This window comes from Capsicum annuum, unplaced genomic scaffold, assembly GCF_002878395.1.
Source record: "Capsicum annuum cultivar UCD-10X-F1 unplaced genomic scaffold, UCD10Xv1.1 ctg79066, whole genome shotgun sequence".
In the NCBI taxonomy this organism is placed as follows: Eukaryota; Viridiplantae; Streptophyta; class Magnoliopsida; order Solanales; family Solanaceae; genus Capsicum; species Capsicum annuum.
Window position 1 is genome coordinate 22485 of NW_025889613.1, and position 16965 is coordinate 39449.

Genomic DNA, 16965 nt, shown 5'->3' on the forward strand with positions numbered 1-16965 from the left:
AATATAAGTATATCACATATCACTACTCATCCGTTTCATGCATTTGTTTTCTACAGGTTACTCATTTGCCATATTAATGCCACAAACACATACACAGTGGTCACAATGGATGCAATCCACACAGTACAGAATAGATCAAACCACTAGAGAGGTAATCAAATATCAAAAAACAAGCTAAATACCTCAAGTACTTTTACTACTCCTAATTATCTACAGAACATGCTACAATAACAGTTTTCCTACACAGTCAACTTAAAATCAAGAAACAAAAAGCATTAAGGGTTAGGATATACCTGAAGATAGTCAAGCTTATGGATCCTGGGTCTTTGACCCTGCTAATCCATCATCTGTTATCTTCCCCCCACTCATAGCATCTGTCTTTGCAGTGGCTGGAGCCTGGCTCATTGAAGAATCTACAGCCCTAGCTCTGACGGTTGCTTTCCATTTCTCCATGTCAGCCAGAGACATCAATCATGCCCTTTTCAAGTCCTTCTTCTCTGCCTTCTTCTTTGCTTTCTTTTTAGCTTTTCTCTCCACTTCACTATCTGGCTCATCTCTCTTGTTCTTGCCTTTCTTTTTCCCCTTTTTGTTCCTTTTCTTCGGGGAATCCGCAGTAAGATCAAGGATAGGAATTTCTTTCTCTACATCATCCATGGTTGATCCTGTTGGCACCATAATTTGGTGCTGCTACAACATCCAAACCTCAGCCTTCACCTTTTCTAATGTAGCCCTGAATGTGGCAAGATCAACACTTGTCATCTCTTTTGCTTGGGCATCAAATCAGTTCTCTAGATTTGCCACCCGCCAAGGCAAAGTCATGACAGGTTCAAGTGCAGCCTTAATTCTTTTATCCACAGAAACAAAAAATTATTTGGCAAAGGCCTGTATTTGTACCTCATACCAATTTTCTTGCCTAGCCACCTTCCTGATATCAATCTACTGAAATGCAGAACCTGTTGCTGCTGGAGGAACTGAGGTAGTTAGCTTACTTTGAGGTACTGAGCCGACCTGTGTTGAATATGCTAGTGGTGGTAGTACATCTTCAGAGCTTTGCACCTCCATATCTGGTGCTGAAACAGTCTCAGTGAATGGAGGATCTACTGCGCCAACTGCATCTCGATCAAGTCGCAAGCTTGGCTGAATTTCATCTTTTCTGATAGGGTTGTGGGTCTTCTTGGCATGTAACTCAACCTTAATACCTGAAATCTCAGGTACATATGTTCCTTCACATAACCTAATAATTAGACATGGGAATGGATATGCAGTATCGAGTCTTTTGAGCTGAATCTTGATCTCTTCCTCTATAATTTCTCTGAAATACAAGGGAGTTCTATCTATCAAGCTTGCAAAAAATATTGCTCGATCATCCCCCAATATGTTGACTCCCTCGGTGGGTATCAGATGAATACGTACTAAACCCCACCAAAATCTTTCCTCTGAATTTAGAGATGCTTTGGTTATCTTTTCTGCAGGATTATTTAGCCACTCAGGTTCCCCATCTGCTATGATAGTCGCTAGCCATTTGTTCTAATTTTCTCGATGCTTCAACCAGGCATAGAAGGTAGGTGACGTGGCTCGTAGGATGAAGGCTGGCCTATAAAGAAACCTGTTTATGGTGGTGTCTGATATATCTACCCTCACTCCATGTACTGCAACTTTAGTCAGTAGAGGCTTATTTGAAGATCTATCCCCTTTTTTGTACATTTTTTCCACCATAGCATGGTAATTTGCATAGAACTCCCGGACTAACGAAGGACAGTAAACACCGCTTCCCCTAGTAGTCCAATCCAAGCCATAATCCTTGAGTTTTTACATTACCTCAAGGTATTTTATCAACCCTACAGTGATAATATTCTTCACCTCTAAAATTGGCCTTTGAGCACTTCTTTAATCTGTTCTGCGAAGTCCGTCTGAATAGATTGTTTTAGCTCCAGGGATTTGCCATCTCATATTATTCCTAATATCGGGGTTTTTGCATTTCACCAAAGTTCCTCATACTGGAGATTCCTTATCACCTTGCTGCTCCGATGATAGTAATTCAAACTCAGTTTCTTCAGCTACAGGCTTCTTAAAACCCTCATTTTTAGATTCTTGTTCGCTGTCCTCTGATTCCTGCTCAGTGTGTTTTGATCCTTGTTCCTCCGATGCTTGCTCAAATGAGGTTTTTACCTCAGTATCATCAGTATCATCCACCTCAATAGGCTTAGACGGAGGTAGTGTCTTAGGACCAGCCCTCTTTCTAGTCCATCTGAGCAATGGTTCATCGTCTTAATAATCAGAGTCCTCATTGACAAGTTACAAAGGTACACTCTTTTTAGCTGCTTTTTTTTGGTATAGTTGAATTCTTTTTCTTGGGTGCCATGATCAGTTCTAAATGTCAACTCTTAGCTGATATAATTTGAGCACTTAGAATTATGAGTGAGAGAAAACTGTAATTAGAGAAAGGGAAGGTTTCTTGACTTAACTCTCAAGCTTCAACTTACAAGGAAAGTATTAAAATTTTGCCTTAGATGGAAATAACTTTGAAAAAGAAGGAAATAATTCCCAAAGGAAAGAAAACCAAAACTGAAAAAAAAGTATCTACAGTACCAGGGAATATGAACAGCTGTTGCTTGGCCGGGATAGCTCAAATTTATAAATTGGGCCCAACTCATTTGACGACAGTTTTTGCGGCCCGACAGAGATCGTATGATGCTTCAAAATTGCTGTCACCCTTAACAGTATAAGTCTTTAACTTGATTGTTTTGACGACGTTTCTCATGGCTTGTCATACTTGTGACATCCTGTAAAAATTAACGTCAACCTTCTCAAGCTGACTGTAACTAGTTCACCTTTGTACAAATCTTAGCTACAAAAATTAACAATACTAGTGCAATAAAATTAAATCTTTGGGTTACCTCCCAAACAGTGCCTGATTTAACGTCGCGGTACGACTTGGTAATATCGACTACTCGGACTTCATCAAGATACCGTATCGATACCTCATTAGCATTTTATCATAATACATCCACAACCAAGAAGATATTCATCTCCTCCACTTGCTTCATAGGAGGATGCATTTTGAATCTGGCCTCCTTTTTTCCACACCTCAACCTTAGCTCGTTGAGCTCCATATCAACTAGCACTCTTCCTATGGCTAAAAGTGGTCTACCCAAAATAATGGGTACCTTAAAATCAACATCACAATCCAATATCACAAAATCTGTAGGCAGAATAATACCATCCACCTTTACCGGCACATCATACAATATACCAACTGGTCGTTTCATAGATCTGTCTTCCATCACAAGATGCAACGTTGTGGGGTTAGGTTCCCCCAGTCCATGTTTCTTGTAGATATCAAGTGGCATCAGATTAACACTTGCTCCTAAGTCACATAAAGATTTGGTAAACTTCATGGACCCAACTTTGCATGGTATAGTAAATGCTCCAGGGTCAGGCTTTTTCTGCACTAAGAATTATGAAGAAACAATACTACAGTAGAGGATGTTGTCCACTGGCTCACAGCTTACCTTCCACTTCTTTGTTAATAATTTCTTTATAAATCTAGCATAGTTTGGCATTTGCTCAAGTGCCTCTATCAATGGCATATTCACTATCAGTTATTTCAGTATTGCCATAAATTTACTAAATGTTTTGTTATCTGCTTTCTTACCCAATCTCTGAGGAAAGAGAGGTGGTGTTCTTGGAATTACTTCAATATCATTTCCACTTCATGTTCATCTTCTTTCTCTAAAATATCAACAAAACTATCTAGCTTCTCAGACTCTTATAACGCTCAACTTAGACCTCAAATTAGTGTAAGGCGATCGTCGTCAATATATTTACCCAACTCTGGGGTTAGGGTCGAATCCATAGGGAACAATGTGAGTGGCGATTAAACTAGTTCGAAATTATAGCGACAAGTTAAATTCAAATAAATGATACAAAAATATAAAATAGGGTTTTAGTATTAATCTTTGTAATCAATATAAATGGAAAACAAAAGCTATGTTCACTATGGGTTTCGGGAATTGACAGATACTAGGTACTGCTTAAGACTCTTAAAGTAAGTAGGAACAACAGAATATCCCTGACGACTATACTATCTGACTTATCCCTCGACCTCACTAGACAATTTATTGTCTAATTCACTCGAACTTAGATAACTTATCTATTTCCAATAGGAAGTTATCTCAGGTAGATTAATCCAGTTATGGCATTAATCATTAAATAGAAGATTGGTAGCTTCCGAGTCCCTGTTGATAATTGACGTCCTCTAGTCTATTTTTCTGTTCAAGCAAATAAACCTAAGGCATAACCTATTGTTTGCAACCAATAGATTTTATGTTAAAACAATAGAATTTCAGGATGTCCTACTACTCTTTGAACCCTTTAACTACTAGCATCATATCAAACCCTAATCCATGGATCCCATAACTCGGGCGAATGGAATTACCCACTCATGATTTGACAAACAAAATAAAAAGTTTAATTCATGATAGTATGGATAAACTTACGAATGGATGAAAACAACAATTGCTTCTTCAATTGAATCACAAGAGAATAATCCATAATAGTTGATAAGTGTTGAAGGAAAAACAAGAAAAATACTTGATGAAAAAGATAAGGAAATGTACGTTCCTCCCAAGTTCCAAAAAACAAGATTTAGAGATACTGCATAAAACCCTCAAAACTTCTATTTATACCTAAACTTAATTATGAAAATAAAATAACAAACTAATAAAATTATCGTATTAGGTGACGCCCTGGCTGATGCCACATCAAGGGTCTGGCGCCTTATCATGAATGGCGTCAGATAAGATCCAGTTGTCTTCATGTTTTGTCAAAAGTTGACGATGTTGCTGACGCCACACACGGATCAGACAACGTTTCGCTGTCGTCGTCAGATGTCTTCTAGTTTTGCTAATTCTCTTCTTAAGGCTGACTCCCTTATTGATGCCTTATCACAACTTTGACACCACATCACCAACATTGTCAGAACTGCTTCTCAGACTGCAACTCCTTAGTTAAGGCTGATGCCAATGCTGATAGCCTATCACAAGGCTGACGATTTACCACGGTTGTCGTAAGCCATGTTTTCAGCTATTTTTGTTTATGAAGCTCAACTTACACTTCAAATTAGTATAAGTCGTTCATCGTCAATATATTTACCCATCTTTGGTGTCGGGGTCGAATCCACAGGGAAAATTGTGAGTGGCCATTAAACTAATTTGAAATTATAGCTACAAGTTAAATTGAAATAAATGATATCAAATATAAAATGGGTTTTTAGTATTAGTGTTTGTAATAAATATAAATGGAAAACCAGAGTTATGTTCACTGTGGGTTTCGGAATTGACAGATACTAGGTACTACTTAAGACTCTTGAAGTAAGTAGGAATAGTAGAATATCCTTGACGACTATACTATCTGACTTATCTCTCGACCTCACTAGACAATTTATTATCTAATTCTCTCAAACATAGATAACTTATCTATTTCCAATAGGATGTTATCTCAGGTAGATTAATCCAGTTACAGTATTAGTCATTAAATAGAAGGTTGGTAGCTTCCGAGTCCCTATTGATAATTCACGTTCTCAAGTCTATTTTTCTGTTCAAGAAAATAAACCCAAGGCATAATCTATTGTTTGCAACAAATAGATTGTAAGTTAAAACAATAGAATTTCAAGACGTGTTACTACTCTTTGAACCCTTTAAGTACCTAGCAGCATATGACACCATAATCCATGGATCCCATAACTCGGGTTAATGGAATTAGCCGCTCATGATTTGATGAACGAAATAAAAAGTTGAATTCATGATAGTATGGATAAACTTACGAATGGATGAAAACAATAATTTTTTCTTCAATTGAATCACAAGAGAATAATCCACAATAGTTCATAAGTGTTGAAGGAAAAACAAGAAAAATACTTGATGAAAAAGATGAGGCAATGTACGTTCCTCCCAAGTTCCAAAAAACAAAATTGAGAGATCTTGAATAAAAACCTCAAAACTTCTATTTTTACCTAAACTTAATTATGGAAATAAAATAACAAAATAAATAAAATTATCAAATTAGGTGACGCCCTTGCTGATGCCACGTCAAGGGTCTGACGCCTTATCACGGATAGCGTCAGATTAGCTCCAGTTTTCTTCAAGTTCTGTCTAAAGCTGACGATGTTGCTGACGCCTCATCATAGATCTAAAAGCGTTTCACTATCGTCATTAGATGTCTTCTTCTTTTGCTAATTCTCTGCTTAAGGCTGACGCTCTTATTGATGCCTTATCACAATTTTGATGCCACATCACCAACATCGTCAGAACTGCTTCCAAGACTGTAACTCCCTGGTTAAACCTGACGCCAATGCTGATAGCCTATCACAAGGCTGACGACTTATCACAGTTGTCGTCATAGATGTTTTTAGCTTTTTTTGCTCAAATTTCAGCTCTTTTGCTCCATTGTTATTTATTTTAATGCATCTTGACTTTCCTACAAAATCATAATAAATAACATCAAAAACGCCAATAATTACTTACGAACTTAGAATTATTTCATGTTAAAAAGTCTTAAATGTGCTACAAAAATCTAGCACATCAACACCCTCAACTTAAAATAATTACTTGTCCTCAAGTAACTACATAACACCATACTACGATGCTTAACCAACCGACACATAAGATACCTATCACAATTGATTATCAAGTTTAGCTCAAAACTCATGCCACTCTCTATTTTCAATTACTTATAAGTCCAATTGTGTATATCAATGAAGATTAACAATGTGACCCAAAGGAATCAAGATATGGCCTCAATTTAGCAAAAATAACCATGCATATGTACAAGTTACATTACCCAAACAAGTAAACAGCTAGCAATGCAACCGATGTGCCCTTACAACAAAGAAGTCCCTCCTCACTCATATATGAACTCAAGCATGTCAGTGCGGGGATGGTCAAGAGACACTCACTCTCAGAAAAAAATTCCAATCAATGCATGTCAAATACCATATGCTTGCCCTTATTTTCATTACCAAGGTGTATAGACAGGTAAGTTAGGATTACTATAGGTCTTTTCTTTGGCTCGTAATATCGGCTAAGGGCTGGTATGATAGTCAATGGCATTTAGAGTTACTAAGCCTCCTTGGAACTACCTTAACTTTTGGGGTTCACTTATTAACCTTTATCTTCTTTTTCTCCTTTTCTTGATCACACATTATTCAGGATGGATTTGGCTTTTCTTTTTCATTCTTTTTCTTTTCTTATTCTTCTTCCACACCACCTAGATTTTTATTTTTTTTTCACTTATTATTTTCCTTTTATTCTACCTCACTTCGTACCCAGTTTACATCACGCATCCCTATGATAGCCAGCCTCAACTTAGGTTTTTTAGCTAAGTAAAGGTGCACAATGTTCAAGAAGGACCACGGCCAAAATAGGTTCATTATGATCTAAATGGAAAGGTGATAGGTGTCATAAAAAAAAATGGTTAATTCATGCTCAAAATAGGGATCAAGAGATACCATGCATACAGGGAATGTCATTTAGGCAAAGAAAGTGACTTAAAAATCAAAACGGCCAATGATCCTTATCAAACCCCTATCTTTCAACCAAGGTAAGACTAACCGGGCAAGTTCTAGATTCAACACACACAGGAAATTGAGTAAGACCTCACACACACATGGAACAATGGTACATCACAAGCTACTACCCATTCGGTTCATGCAATTATTAGTAGTGATTATCATGTCCCTAGTACTAATGCCATAAAAAGATTCACAGTAGCCATAGACAAGATATCATGTAAACATAATGTGGAAAAATACTTCTAGTGTGGCCTAACAAATCCTACTTCAAAATTTACACTATCCTCTACACACTTACTTTTATTCTTCTTTTCAATATTTTTACTTTGAATTGGGCTAGAGTCTTCATAAGAGATTGGCTTGGCTTCTTCTTTTGTCTCTAGCACTATTTCCTCAATCTTGGCATCATCCCTCATGGTTGTCTCGGTTGGTTGGGAAATCTCCAAGGGTTGATCAACATCAAGCTCATCATCAGTATAGGAATTTTGCTCTTCATCGTCATACTCTTCTATTATTCTAAATGATTCCACAAATAAGTTATCATCTAAACATAATGTAGAAAAGTGTTTTTGATGATTGACCTCGAGATGCATCTCTTCTATCCTTTCTCTTCCCTTGTTAAATGCCCTAAAGTATTGACGTACGTAACATATGGTATCATTCACTGTGTCTATACGATCCAACATTAGTTGAAGAATTGCTTCAATGTCACTCTTTCCAGTGCTGTGTTTTTTTTTTCTTGACCATAAGACCTGTCATACTCATAAGAAGAACTAGAAATTGGGTTATCACAATAGTTGGAAGGGGAATTTGAGCAATCATTCCAATGTCCATCTTGACCACCACATAAAGAACAATTATACTCCTAGTAGGATGGAGATGGTGCACATATCTCTCTCCAGGGAGCATATCTACAGTCATACAAAAAGTAGGGTCCATCACAATATGGACATGGATCATCCAGATAAGATTTCCAACCATCAAACTGACATTCATTCCATGATGCCATAGTAAGAAATAAGCATAAATAAAGAAAATCTGCCTAACACATGAAATAAAGGAAATAAAAAACAAATATGTACAAGTTCGAATTCAAGCATGTAAGGTAAAATTCCAAACCAACTCAATTCACCAAATTGTTCCCCGGCAACAACGCTATTTTTGATAACGCTCGACTTACACATCAAATTTGTGTAAGGCATTTTTCGTTAATATATTTACCCAACTTTGGAGTCGGGGTCGAATCCACAGGGAACAATGTGAGTGGCGATTAAACTAGTTTGAAATTATAGCTACAAGTTAAATTCAAACAAATGATACAAAAATATAATTAAGGTTTTATTATTAATCTTTGTAATCAATATAAATGGAAAACAAGAGCTATGTTCACTGTGGGTTTCGGGAATTGACAGATACTAGGTACTGCTTAAGACTCTTAAAGTAAGTAGGGATAATAGAATATCCCTGACGACTATACTATCTGACTTATCCCTCGACCTCACTAGACAATTTATTATCTAATTTACTCGAACTTAGATAACTTACTATTTCTAATAGGAAGTTATCTCGGGTAGATTAATCCAGTTATGGCATTAATCATTAAATAAAAGATTGGTAGCTTCCGAGTCCCTGTTGATAATTGACGTCCTCTAGTCTATTTCTCTGTTCAAGAAAATAAATCTAAGGCATAACCTATTGTTTGCAACCAATAGATTTTTTGTTAAAAAATAGAATTTCAAGATGTCCTACTACTCTTTGAACCCTTTAACTACTAGCATCATATCAAACCCTAATCCATGGATCCCATAACTCAGGCTAATGGAATTACCCACTCATGATTTGACAAATAAAATAAAAAGTTTAATTCATGATAGTATGGATAAACTTACGAATGGATGAAAACAACAATTGCTTCTTCAATTGAATCACAAGAGAATAATCCACAATAGTTGATAAGTGTTGAAGGGAAAACAAGAAAAATACTTGATGAGTGAGGGTAGAAAACTCACTTTTCATAGTAGTTACCCCTGAGTTGGTAGCTTTAACTCCATTTAATATCTTTTCCATCTTGTCCTCCATGGACATCTTTCCTGAACTAGTTGTTGTAGTATCCCGACTTCCAGGATGAACATAGAAACCACTCCTGTCATTATTGTTTCTCCAGTGTCCCCCCTTCCTATCTTTATAATGAGCCTTGTCATAGAAAGTCCGACCTTGGTTCCGTTTGTTATTACCTCAGAAACCTCCCTGATTACTCATATAGTTTGCCTTTGCATCAGCACCTGCAGAAATAGTACCCTAAGATTCCACCACTTTAACCATTTCAGTGTTACCGGATAGCAAGTGCTTGGCTAGCAAGTCCATCTGCATCTTTAAATGGGCTATGTCCTGATATCGCTCTTTCTCTCTTCTACGCTACTCCACAGTTATACTACCATCAACAGTCGGGCTATCCACCACAGAATCCCTAGTGTGCCAAGCCTGGCTCTGTTTGGTCATTCTATTCAGTATGTCAGAAGCATCAAGAAAAGAGAGGTCAATGAATGAATCACCTGCAGCATTGTCAACAATTGGATTTGTCACAGAGTTGAAATTTTGGTATAAAGTCTCTATCATGTGAAAGTCTGTCATGTTGTGGTTCAGACATTGTGCAAGTTTCTTCTTAAATCTTTCCTAGGATTCGTGTAATGCTTCAGTTCGGAGTTATCTAAAGTTACTAATTTCATCCCTCAACTGTACCCTTCTGGAGTGTAGAAAGAACCGTTCTAGGAATGTATCTTTCAATTGTCTCTAGTTAGTTATAGAATTAGGTTCTAGTTCATTCAACTACATTGTTGCCTCTCCAAACAGAGACAATGGAAACAACCTCAACCTGATTGTATTCTAGCTCACTCCTGGATTGTCAAAGGATTTGCAAATGGTAATGTTCACCAAATGCATGTTCGAATCATCACCAGGCAAGCCTCCAAATAATCCCTTCAGATTCAGGAGTTGGATCATGGTACTTGTTATGCAAAATTTTGCACTTGGTACCAATGGTGGAGGAATGATAGCACCCATTGCACCAGATCCATCCATTCCTTCATCATGTTCATCAGCCTCATATTAAATATATTGCTGACCATATGTTCCTCGGACTGGATGGTTTCTATTGATGTTTCGCTGCATTAGTGCAGCAACTTGCTCAGATCTCCTTAGGTTTTGAGGATTCAGAAATTCCTCATCAACCAAGTCTTTATCATCAGGATTCTGGTGACGTGCTTTTTGACCTAAATTCTGCACATTCACCTGAGCCCTGGCCAAAGCAGCTAGTCTCTCTGCTTTCTTTTGTTCAGCCATTCTTCCTATCAGCTAAGGTTCTGAGTTGATTGGTAATAGTGGTTCTCCGAAACTTCTTATTTTTGGCATAAACAACACATCACCTAAAATAGACAAAAGCAACAAATAAATGTAAATCAAGGAAACTTAACTATCAGAAAATTTTCACGCACAAACTTTTTGTCTACAACCGTATTTCCCGGCAATGGTACCTTTTTGAGAAAGCTCAAACTACACTCTTGAATGGGTGTAAGTGATCGTTGTCAATATAAAACTCAACTATTTTGGGGTCGACTCCCACAGGGAATAGGGTGTGAACTTCAATTTGTTTACAAAATACTTTACTCGTAGTTTACTGTTTTCGAAAATGGGGGTTTAAGTTTCACAGAGAGTCAATTGTCACTTTCAATATTTTACTATTTGTAACCAAGATAAATGGGAGACCAGAGTTATGTTCACCATGGGTTTTGGGAATTGACAGATACTAGGTAATGCTTAAGACTCTTGAAGTATGTAGAAAGAATAGAATATCCCTGACGACGATACTATCTGACTTATCTCTCGACCTCACCAGATAATTTATTATCTAATTCTCTCGAACTTAGATAACTAATCTATTTTCAATAGGATTTTATCTCAGGTAGATTAATCCAGTTACAGCATCAATCATTAAATAGAAGGTTGGTAGCTTCCGAGGCCCTATTGATAATTCACGTCCTGTATTTTATTTCTTTGTTAAAAGCAAATAAGCCTAAGGCATAACCTATTGTTTGCAACCAATAGATTCAAGTTAAAGCTATATAATTGCAAGATATCCTACTACTCTTTGAATCCTTTAAATACCTAGCATCATATCAAAACCTAATCGATGGATCCCACAGCTCGGGCTAATAGAATTAGCCGTTCATGATTTGATGAATGAAATAACAAGTTGAATTCATGGTAATATGGATAAACTTACTGATTGATGAAACCCAATAAGTATTTCTTCAATTCAATCACAAAATGGAAACCCACAATATTTGATAAGTGTTTTGCAAGAAAATAAGAAAAATATCTGATGAGAAAGATGAAGAAATTTTACATGCCACCCTCCAAGTTAATTGTCTGATAGCTTCTCAATCATAAAAATCCAAAAAAATTATTAAAAAAACCTAAAACAAGTCTTTAAATAGTTAATTCTAAATAAGAAAACAAAAATGAAGATTTAACTTTTCTCTTCGGAATAGTCGACGACGATCTTGACGGCGTGTCAGACGTCTAACGATGAGTGCAAGATATCGTCAAAGATTCTAGTGAATTTTTATCTTTTGAGTCTTCTGACGACAAATTTGATGGCGTGTCAATTAAGTGACGGAACATGAAAAATGTTGTCATATCTTCATTGGAAATCATCTTGTTCTGCTTCGAGTTGACGACAATTTTGATGCCTTATCACAGTTGTGACGGTGCTTCAAAAAGGTCATCACATGTCACTTCTATTCTTCAGATTCATTCTACGCTTGATGGTGACTTTGACAGCCTTTCACATATCTGACGACTTTTCAGAAATGTCATTAGCTTTACTTCAGCTTATTTGCACCAGATTCTAACTGATTCGTTCTTCTTTCCTTTTATTTTCTCCCCATTCACTCACATCTGAATTAACACAATAAAAATAATCAAAACTATCAAAAGTTGCTTAAGTTATTGTAATTATTCCAATTTAAAAGCCTTAAATGTGTTAGTATCTACTCACACATCATGTCTCCAAATTTTCAAAGCAAACACAACAACAACTAAATCAAGATCATGGGTAGGGTAATTCTTTTCATGAGGCTTAAGCTATCTAGAGGCATGGGATATAACCTTTTCTCTCTGCATCAAAAAATAACCCAGACTGATTCTAGATGCATCACAATAGAGAACCAAGCCATTTGTACCATCAGGTAACGCTAAAACTGGAACTAAAGTTAGTCGAGTCTTTATCCCTTAAAAACTCTTCTCACAGGAATCTGACAACTAGAACTTAACTTTCTTCTAGGTCAATCTAGACATAGAGGATGCAATAGATGAGAAACCTTTAATGAAACGTCTATAATAGCTAGCTAAACCCAAGAAACTTCTAATGTCTGAAGGACAAATAGATCTAGGCCAATTTCTTATTTCTTCTATCTTTTGAGGATCAACTCTAATTCCCTCACTGGAGACAATATGACCAAGGAAAGCTATTGACCTTAGACAAAATTTTCATTCACTAAATTTGGCAAACAACTGGTGATCTCTAAAAGTGTGCAACACAATTCTAAGGTAGTTTGCATGATCATCCTCAGACGAGAATAGACAATGATATCATCGATAAAGACTATGAAATACATGTCTAGATACTTTTTGAACACTCTGTTCACCAATTCCTCGAAGGATGATGGGGCATTTGTTAGCCCAAGGACATGAGGAAAAACTTAATATGACCATAACATGTTCTAAAAGTTGTCTTTGGTATATCACACTCCCTCACTTTAAGTTGATGATTGCCTAAACTAAGGTTTATCTTGGAGAAGTAAATGGCACCTTGGAGTTGGTCAAATACGTCATCAATTCTAGGAAAAGGATATTTGCTTTTGACTGTGACTTTATTCAGCTAACAATAGTCAATGTACATTCACAAAGAACCATCTTTCTTTCATACGAATAGGACGGGAGCACCCCATAGAGAAATACTAGGCCTTATGAAACCTTTATCTAAATGGTCTTTAAGCTTCTATTTTAGCTTTTTAAGCTCAGCTGGAGACATACAATAAGGATAAATAGAGATAGGATGAGTATCTAGAAGAAGGTCAATATCAAATTCTATTTCCCTATCAGGAGGTATCCCTTACAAATCTTTGGGAAAAAAATCAGGAAACTCATTTACTACACGAATGACTGAACTTTTGGAGTCTCAAACTTAGTTTCCTTGACCCAAACTAGATAATAGATTCATCCTTTTGAGATCCACTTTTTTGTCTTTAAGATAAGATGTGAAATGACTCTTGGGTGACACTAAACTTCCTTCCCACTCAAAGACCGGCTCATCTAAAAATTATAACTTTACCACTCAGGTGAGACAATCTATAAATGCATAACTAGAATAGAGAGAATTTATACCTAGACTAAGGTCAAAGTCAACCATATCTAACTCTATTAGGTCTGCTAACATCATTTTATGAAGGACAGTAATATGATACTTTCTGTAGAATCATTCAGCAACAATTGACTCACCCACTAGGGTAGAAACCAAGAAGGTCTTAGGGATCTTTTCAGAACCTATTTCAAAATTCACTGCAACTAATGGGGTCCTATAAGAGAAATTTGACCCAGGGTCTAACAACACATAAACACCAAGATGAAAGAAATGAAGCATAATAGTGACAACATCTGATTAATCCTCCTGCTTCTAATGGGATTGTAAAGCATAAACTAATTCTGGCACTGACCGCTATCAGTACTGAATGATACACCCTAAGGAAAAACTTGGTTACCTAGAAGGGCTGGTGTACTAATAGCCTAAGTTTAGGGACGAACATCCTTGTTTCCCTACTTGGAATGTGGACACTCTTTATTCTATGTCCCAATTTACCACAACCATAACAACCTTTCTGACCCAAAAAGCACACACTAAGATGATTCTTACCACACATAGCACATGGAGGTAATTGGGCCTTCCACTCATACTATTTTGAGATCTGTACATAAAAGTCTTACCCCACCTTTACTATCTAGCTTTGGGAGTGGAAGTACTGGCTGAAGATGGCGCTAGCATTGATGAATGATTCTGAAACTGTGAATGATTTCCCCCTCCAGACCTAGCCTGGCTATACTCAAACTTTCTGATTCTAGCCTTCTTATTTCCCCTCTCTCTTTCCTTTAACTTTTTTGCCTCAATTTGTTAGGGATGAATTATTAACCTAGCTAGATCTATGTATCCAATAAGTATGTCAGTCCTGCACTCCTTGACTACCAAGATAGATATGCTAGAAACAAACTTACTCATACTTTCCCCAGGATCGATCATAGTATCAGAGGCATACTTAGACAATTGATTGAACTTAAGGTAGTACTTCTTCACTGTCATTAAGCCCTACCTTAGATTCATAAACTCCTCTATCTTAGATTCTCTTATTTCACACAGAAAGAACCTATCTAGAAATGTATTTTTAAACACCTGCCAACTTATAGGAGTTGCATTCTCACCTCTACCATTCTTCCATATAACTACACAATCATACACTACATCCTTTAATATATAGGATGGAAAATCTATATTTTCCTCTTAAAAAATATGGTTAATCTAGGTGATATTCTTTACCTTATCTAAATAAAGTCGTGGGTACTCACTTGTTTTTACCCAAAGAACTCTGGCGAATTCATTTTTATGATGTCACAAATTTTGGCTGCTGCTAAATCACCATTCTGTTGAAGTGTGACTATGGCCTAATGGTTTCCCTAAACATTGGCAGTCACTTTCTGGGCCAATGCCTAAAAGGTATCCCAAAACTCAGCATGGGATACATTCTCATTCAGAGAGTCAGTAGGCTAGGGTGGCTGGTTATTATTTCTACTAGCATTAAATCAATAAGGAGGCATATTCAAATGTCATATAAGAGCACGAGTTAAAAATAGATAGAGATACTATAAGCATTATAGATAATGAAAGAAAAAGATGATTTCCTAAAAATGTACCATAGCCTCTTGCTCATAAATGTGGCACGCTTCATACCGATGATCTAGACTCTATGTAATACGACTTGTCTGACTCCCTAGGACACTTATAAACCTTATGCTCTGCTACAAAGTTTCTAATGCACCAAAACTTTGTCCATAGAAATCACACGATTGTAAAACCCTACAAAGTTCCCTCGTAGTTCGAGCCTTAGAGCGTGTCAAGTAAAGTGTAATTCCATCCATAAAAGATTGAGAAGAGACTTCCCAAGTGATTGGTTTTTAAAACATATAGAATTTTCTTAAATTTGAATTTTTGTCATGTAGAGAATTGAATTAGCTTCCCAATTATACCAGTTTCATCCAAATCTTGTATCAGGGTAAGAAGTTATGGTTGTTTTACTGAGAGTTCTTGGAACTGCCCAGGTGCGACAAACTATCCAATGGACCATCGAGTCTGCAATGGACCGTCGCAACCAAGGTATTAACTTCCTTTTCTATCCCATGTGTGACAGCCAGCACGACGGACTGTCACTGAGACCGTCACAGCTGAGGCAGTCTGGCCTTATCCTGGCCAACTTATGACAGACGATCCGATGGACCATCTAGTCTTTGCTGGACCATCGAGTCTTTGATGGACCATCAATAAGGTTGTTGTATCAAAGCAGTGTGTTCTTTTTCTGACCGACGTATGATGAATAATCTGATGGACTATCAGGCTAGCAGACCATCGCAGCCCTCGTTCAGTATTTTTTACTCATTTTTTAAAAGGTTTTTTGGTATTTTCCAATCTTTTTACAAATAAAGAAAATGTCTTAATTCATCATCCTAAATACAAGAGAGCTAGGGTTTCTCCCTCAAGATCAGATCTAAAACCCTTCTCCAACAAATCTCTAGAAATTGAGTTGAGATTTTAATTCACCAAGTTCAAGGGTTGCAAGAACCCTTTCACAAGAGTAAGAAAAGGAGTTTAGAGCAAGCTTGTTCATCCAATTTCATAATTTAAGGTATGTGGGGTTTTAAACAACGGTAATCCTTTCATCCTTATGCCCAAAGTCTTATTTAAACAATAATTCTCTGCAATCTATGAGATTTTACATGATATTGAATTAGGGTTTTTCACCCATTGTTATTGATTCTAATATATTGATGTTTCTGATGAATTAAAAGTCAAATAGCATGATTTTTGCATATGTTCTTAAGAAATTGAAGTTGGGTTTATACCCTATGTTGTTACTCCTCGAGAATGTAAGACTTTCATTGTTTGAGAAATTGAAGTATATTATTATGTTGATATTTTGAGACAAATTGCTGTAACTTTCATATTTCTAGATGAATTATGAATCTACGTGCTATCTATTATGCATCATGATAAGTTTTAAATTGGGATTGAATTA

At 36.6% G+C, this 16965-nt stretch overlaps 1 protein-coding gene across 1 annotated transcript; it reads right to left on the bottom strand.

Annotated features, from left to right (window-relative positions):
* Positions 1 to 471: 471 nt before the first annotated feature.
* LOC124894997 lies at positions 472 to 10909 on the bottom strand. The gene is made up of 4 exons (XM_047405488.1): positions 10693 to 10909; positions 2016 to 2267; positions 954 to 1199; positions 472 to 662 (listed from the first exon to the last, which is right to left on the bottom strand). Exons 1-4 carry the CDS (start codon positions 10907 to 10909, stop codon positions 472 to 474), a joined length of 906 nt encoding a protein of 301 aa, XP_047261444.1.
* Between the last annotated feature and the right edge of the window lie 6056 nt (positions 10910 to 16965).

Bases quoted from the DNA above. Each gene is read 5' to 3' on its own strand.
- LOC124894997 (XM_047405488.1), bottom strand. From the start codon at position 10,909: ATGGCTGAACAAAAGAAAGCAGAGAGACTAGCTGCTTTGGCCAGGGCT. The intron at 1,200-2,015 runs GTGATAAGGAAT...CTGAGATTTCAG, and splicing joins ACTATCATCGGAGCAGCAAG to GTATTAAGGTTGAGTTACAT. The intron at 663-953 runs GTTCTGCATTTC...TGGTGCCAACAG, and splicing joins AGTTCCTCCAGCAGCAACAG to GATCAACCATGGATGATGTA.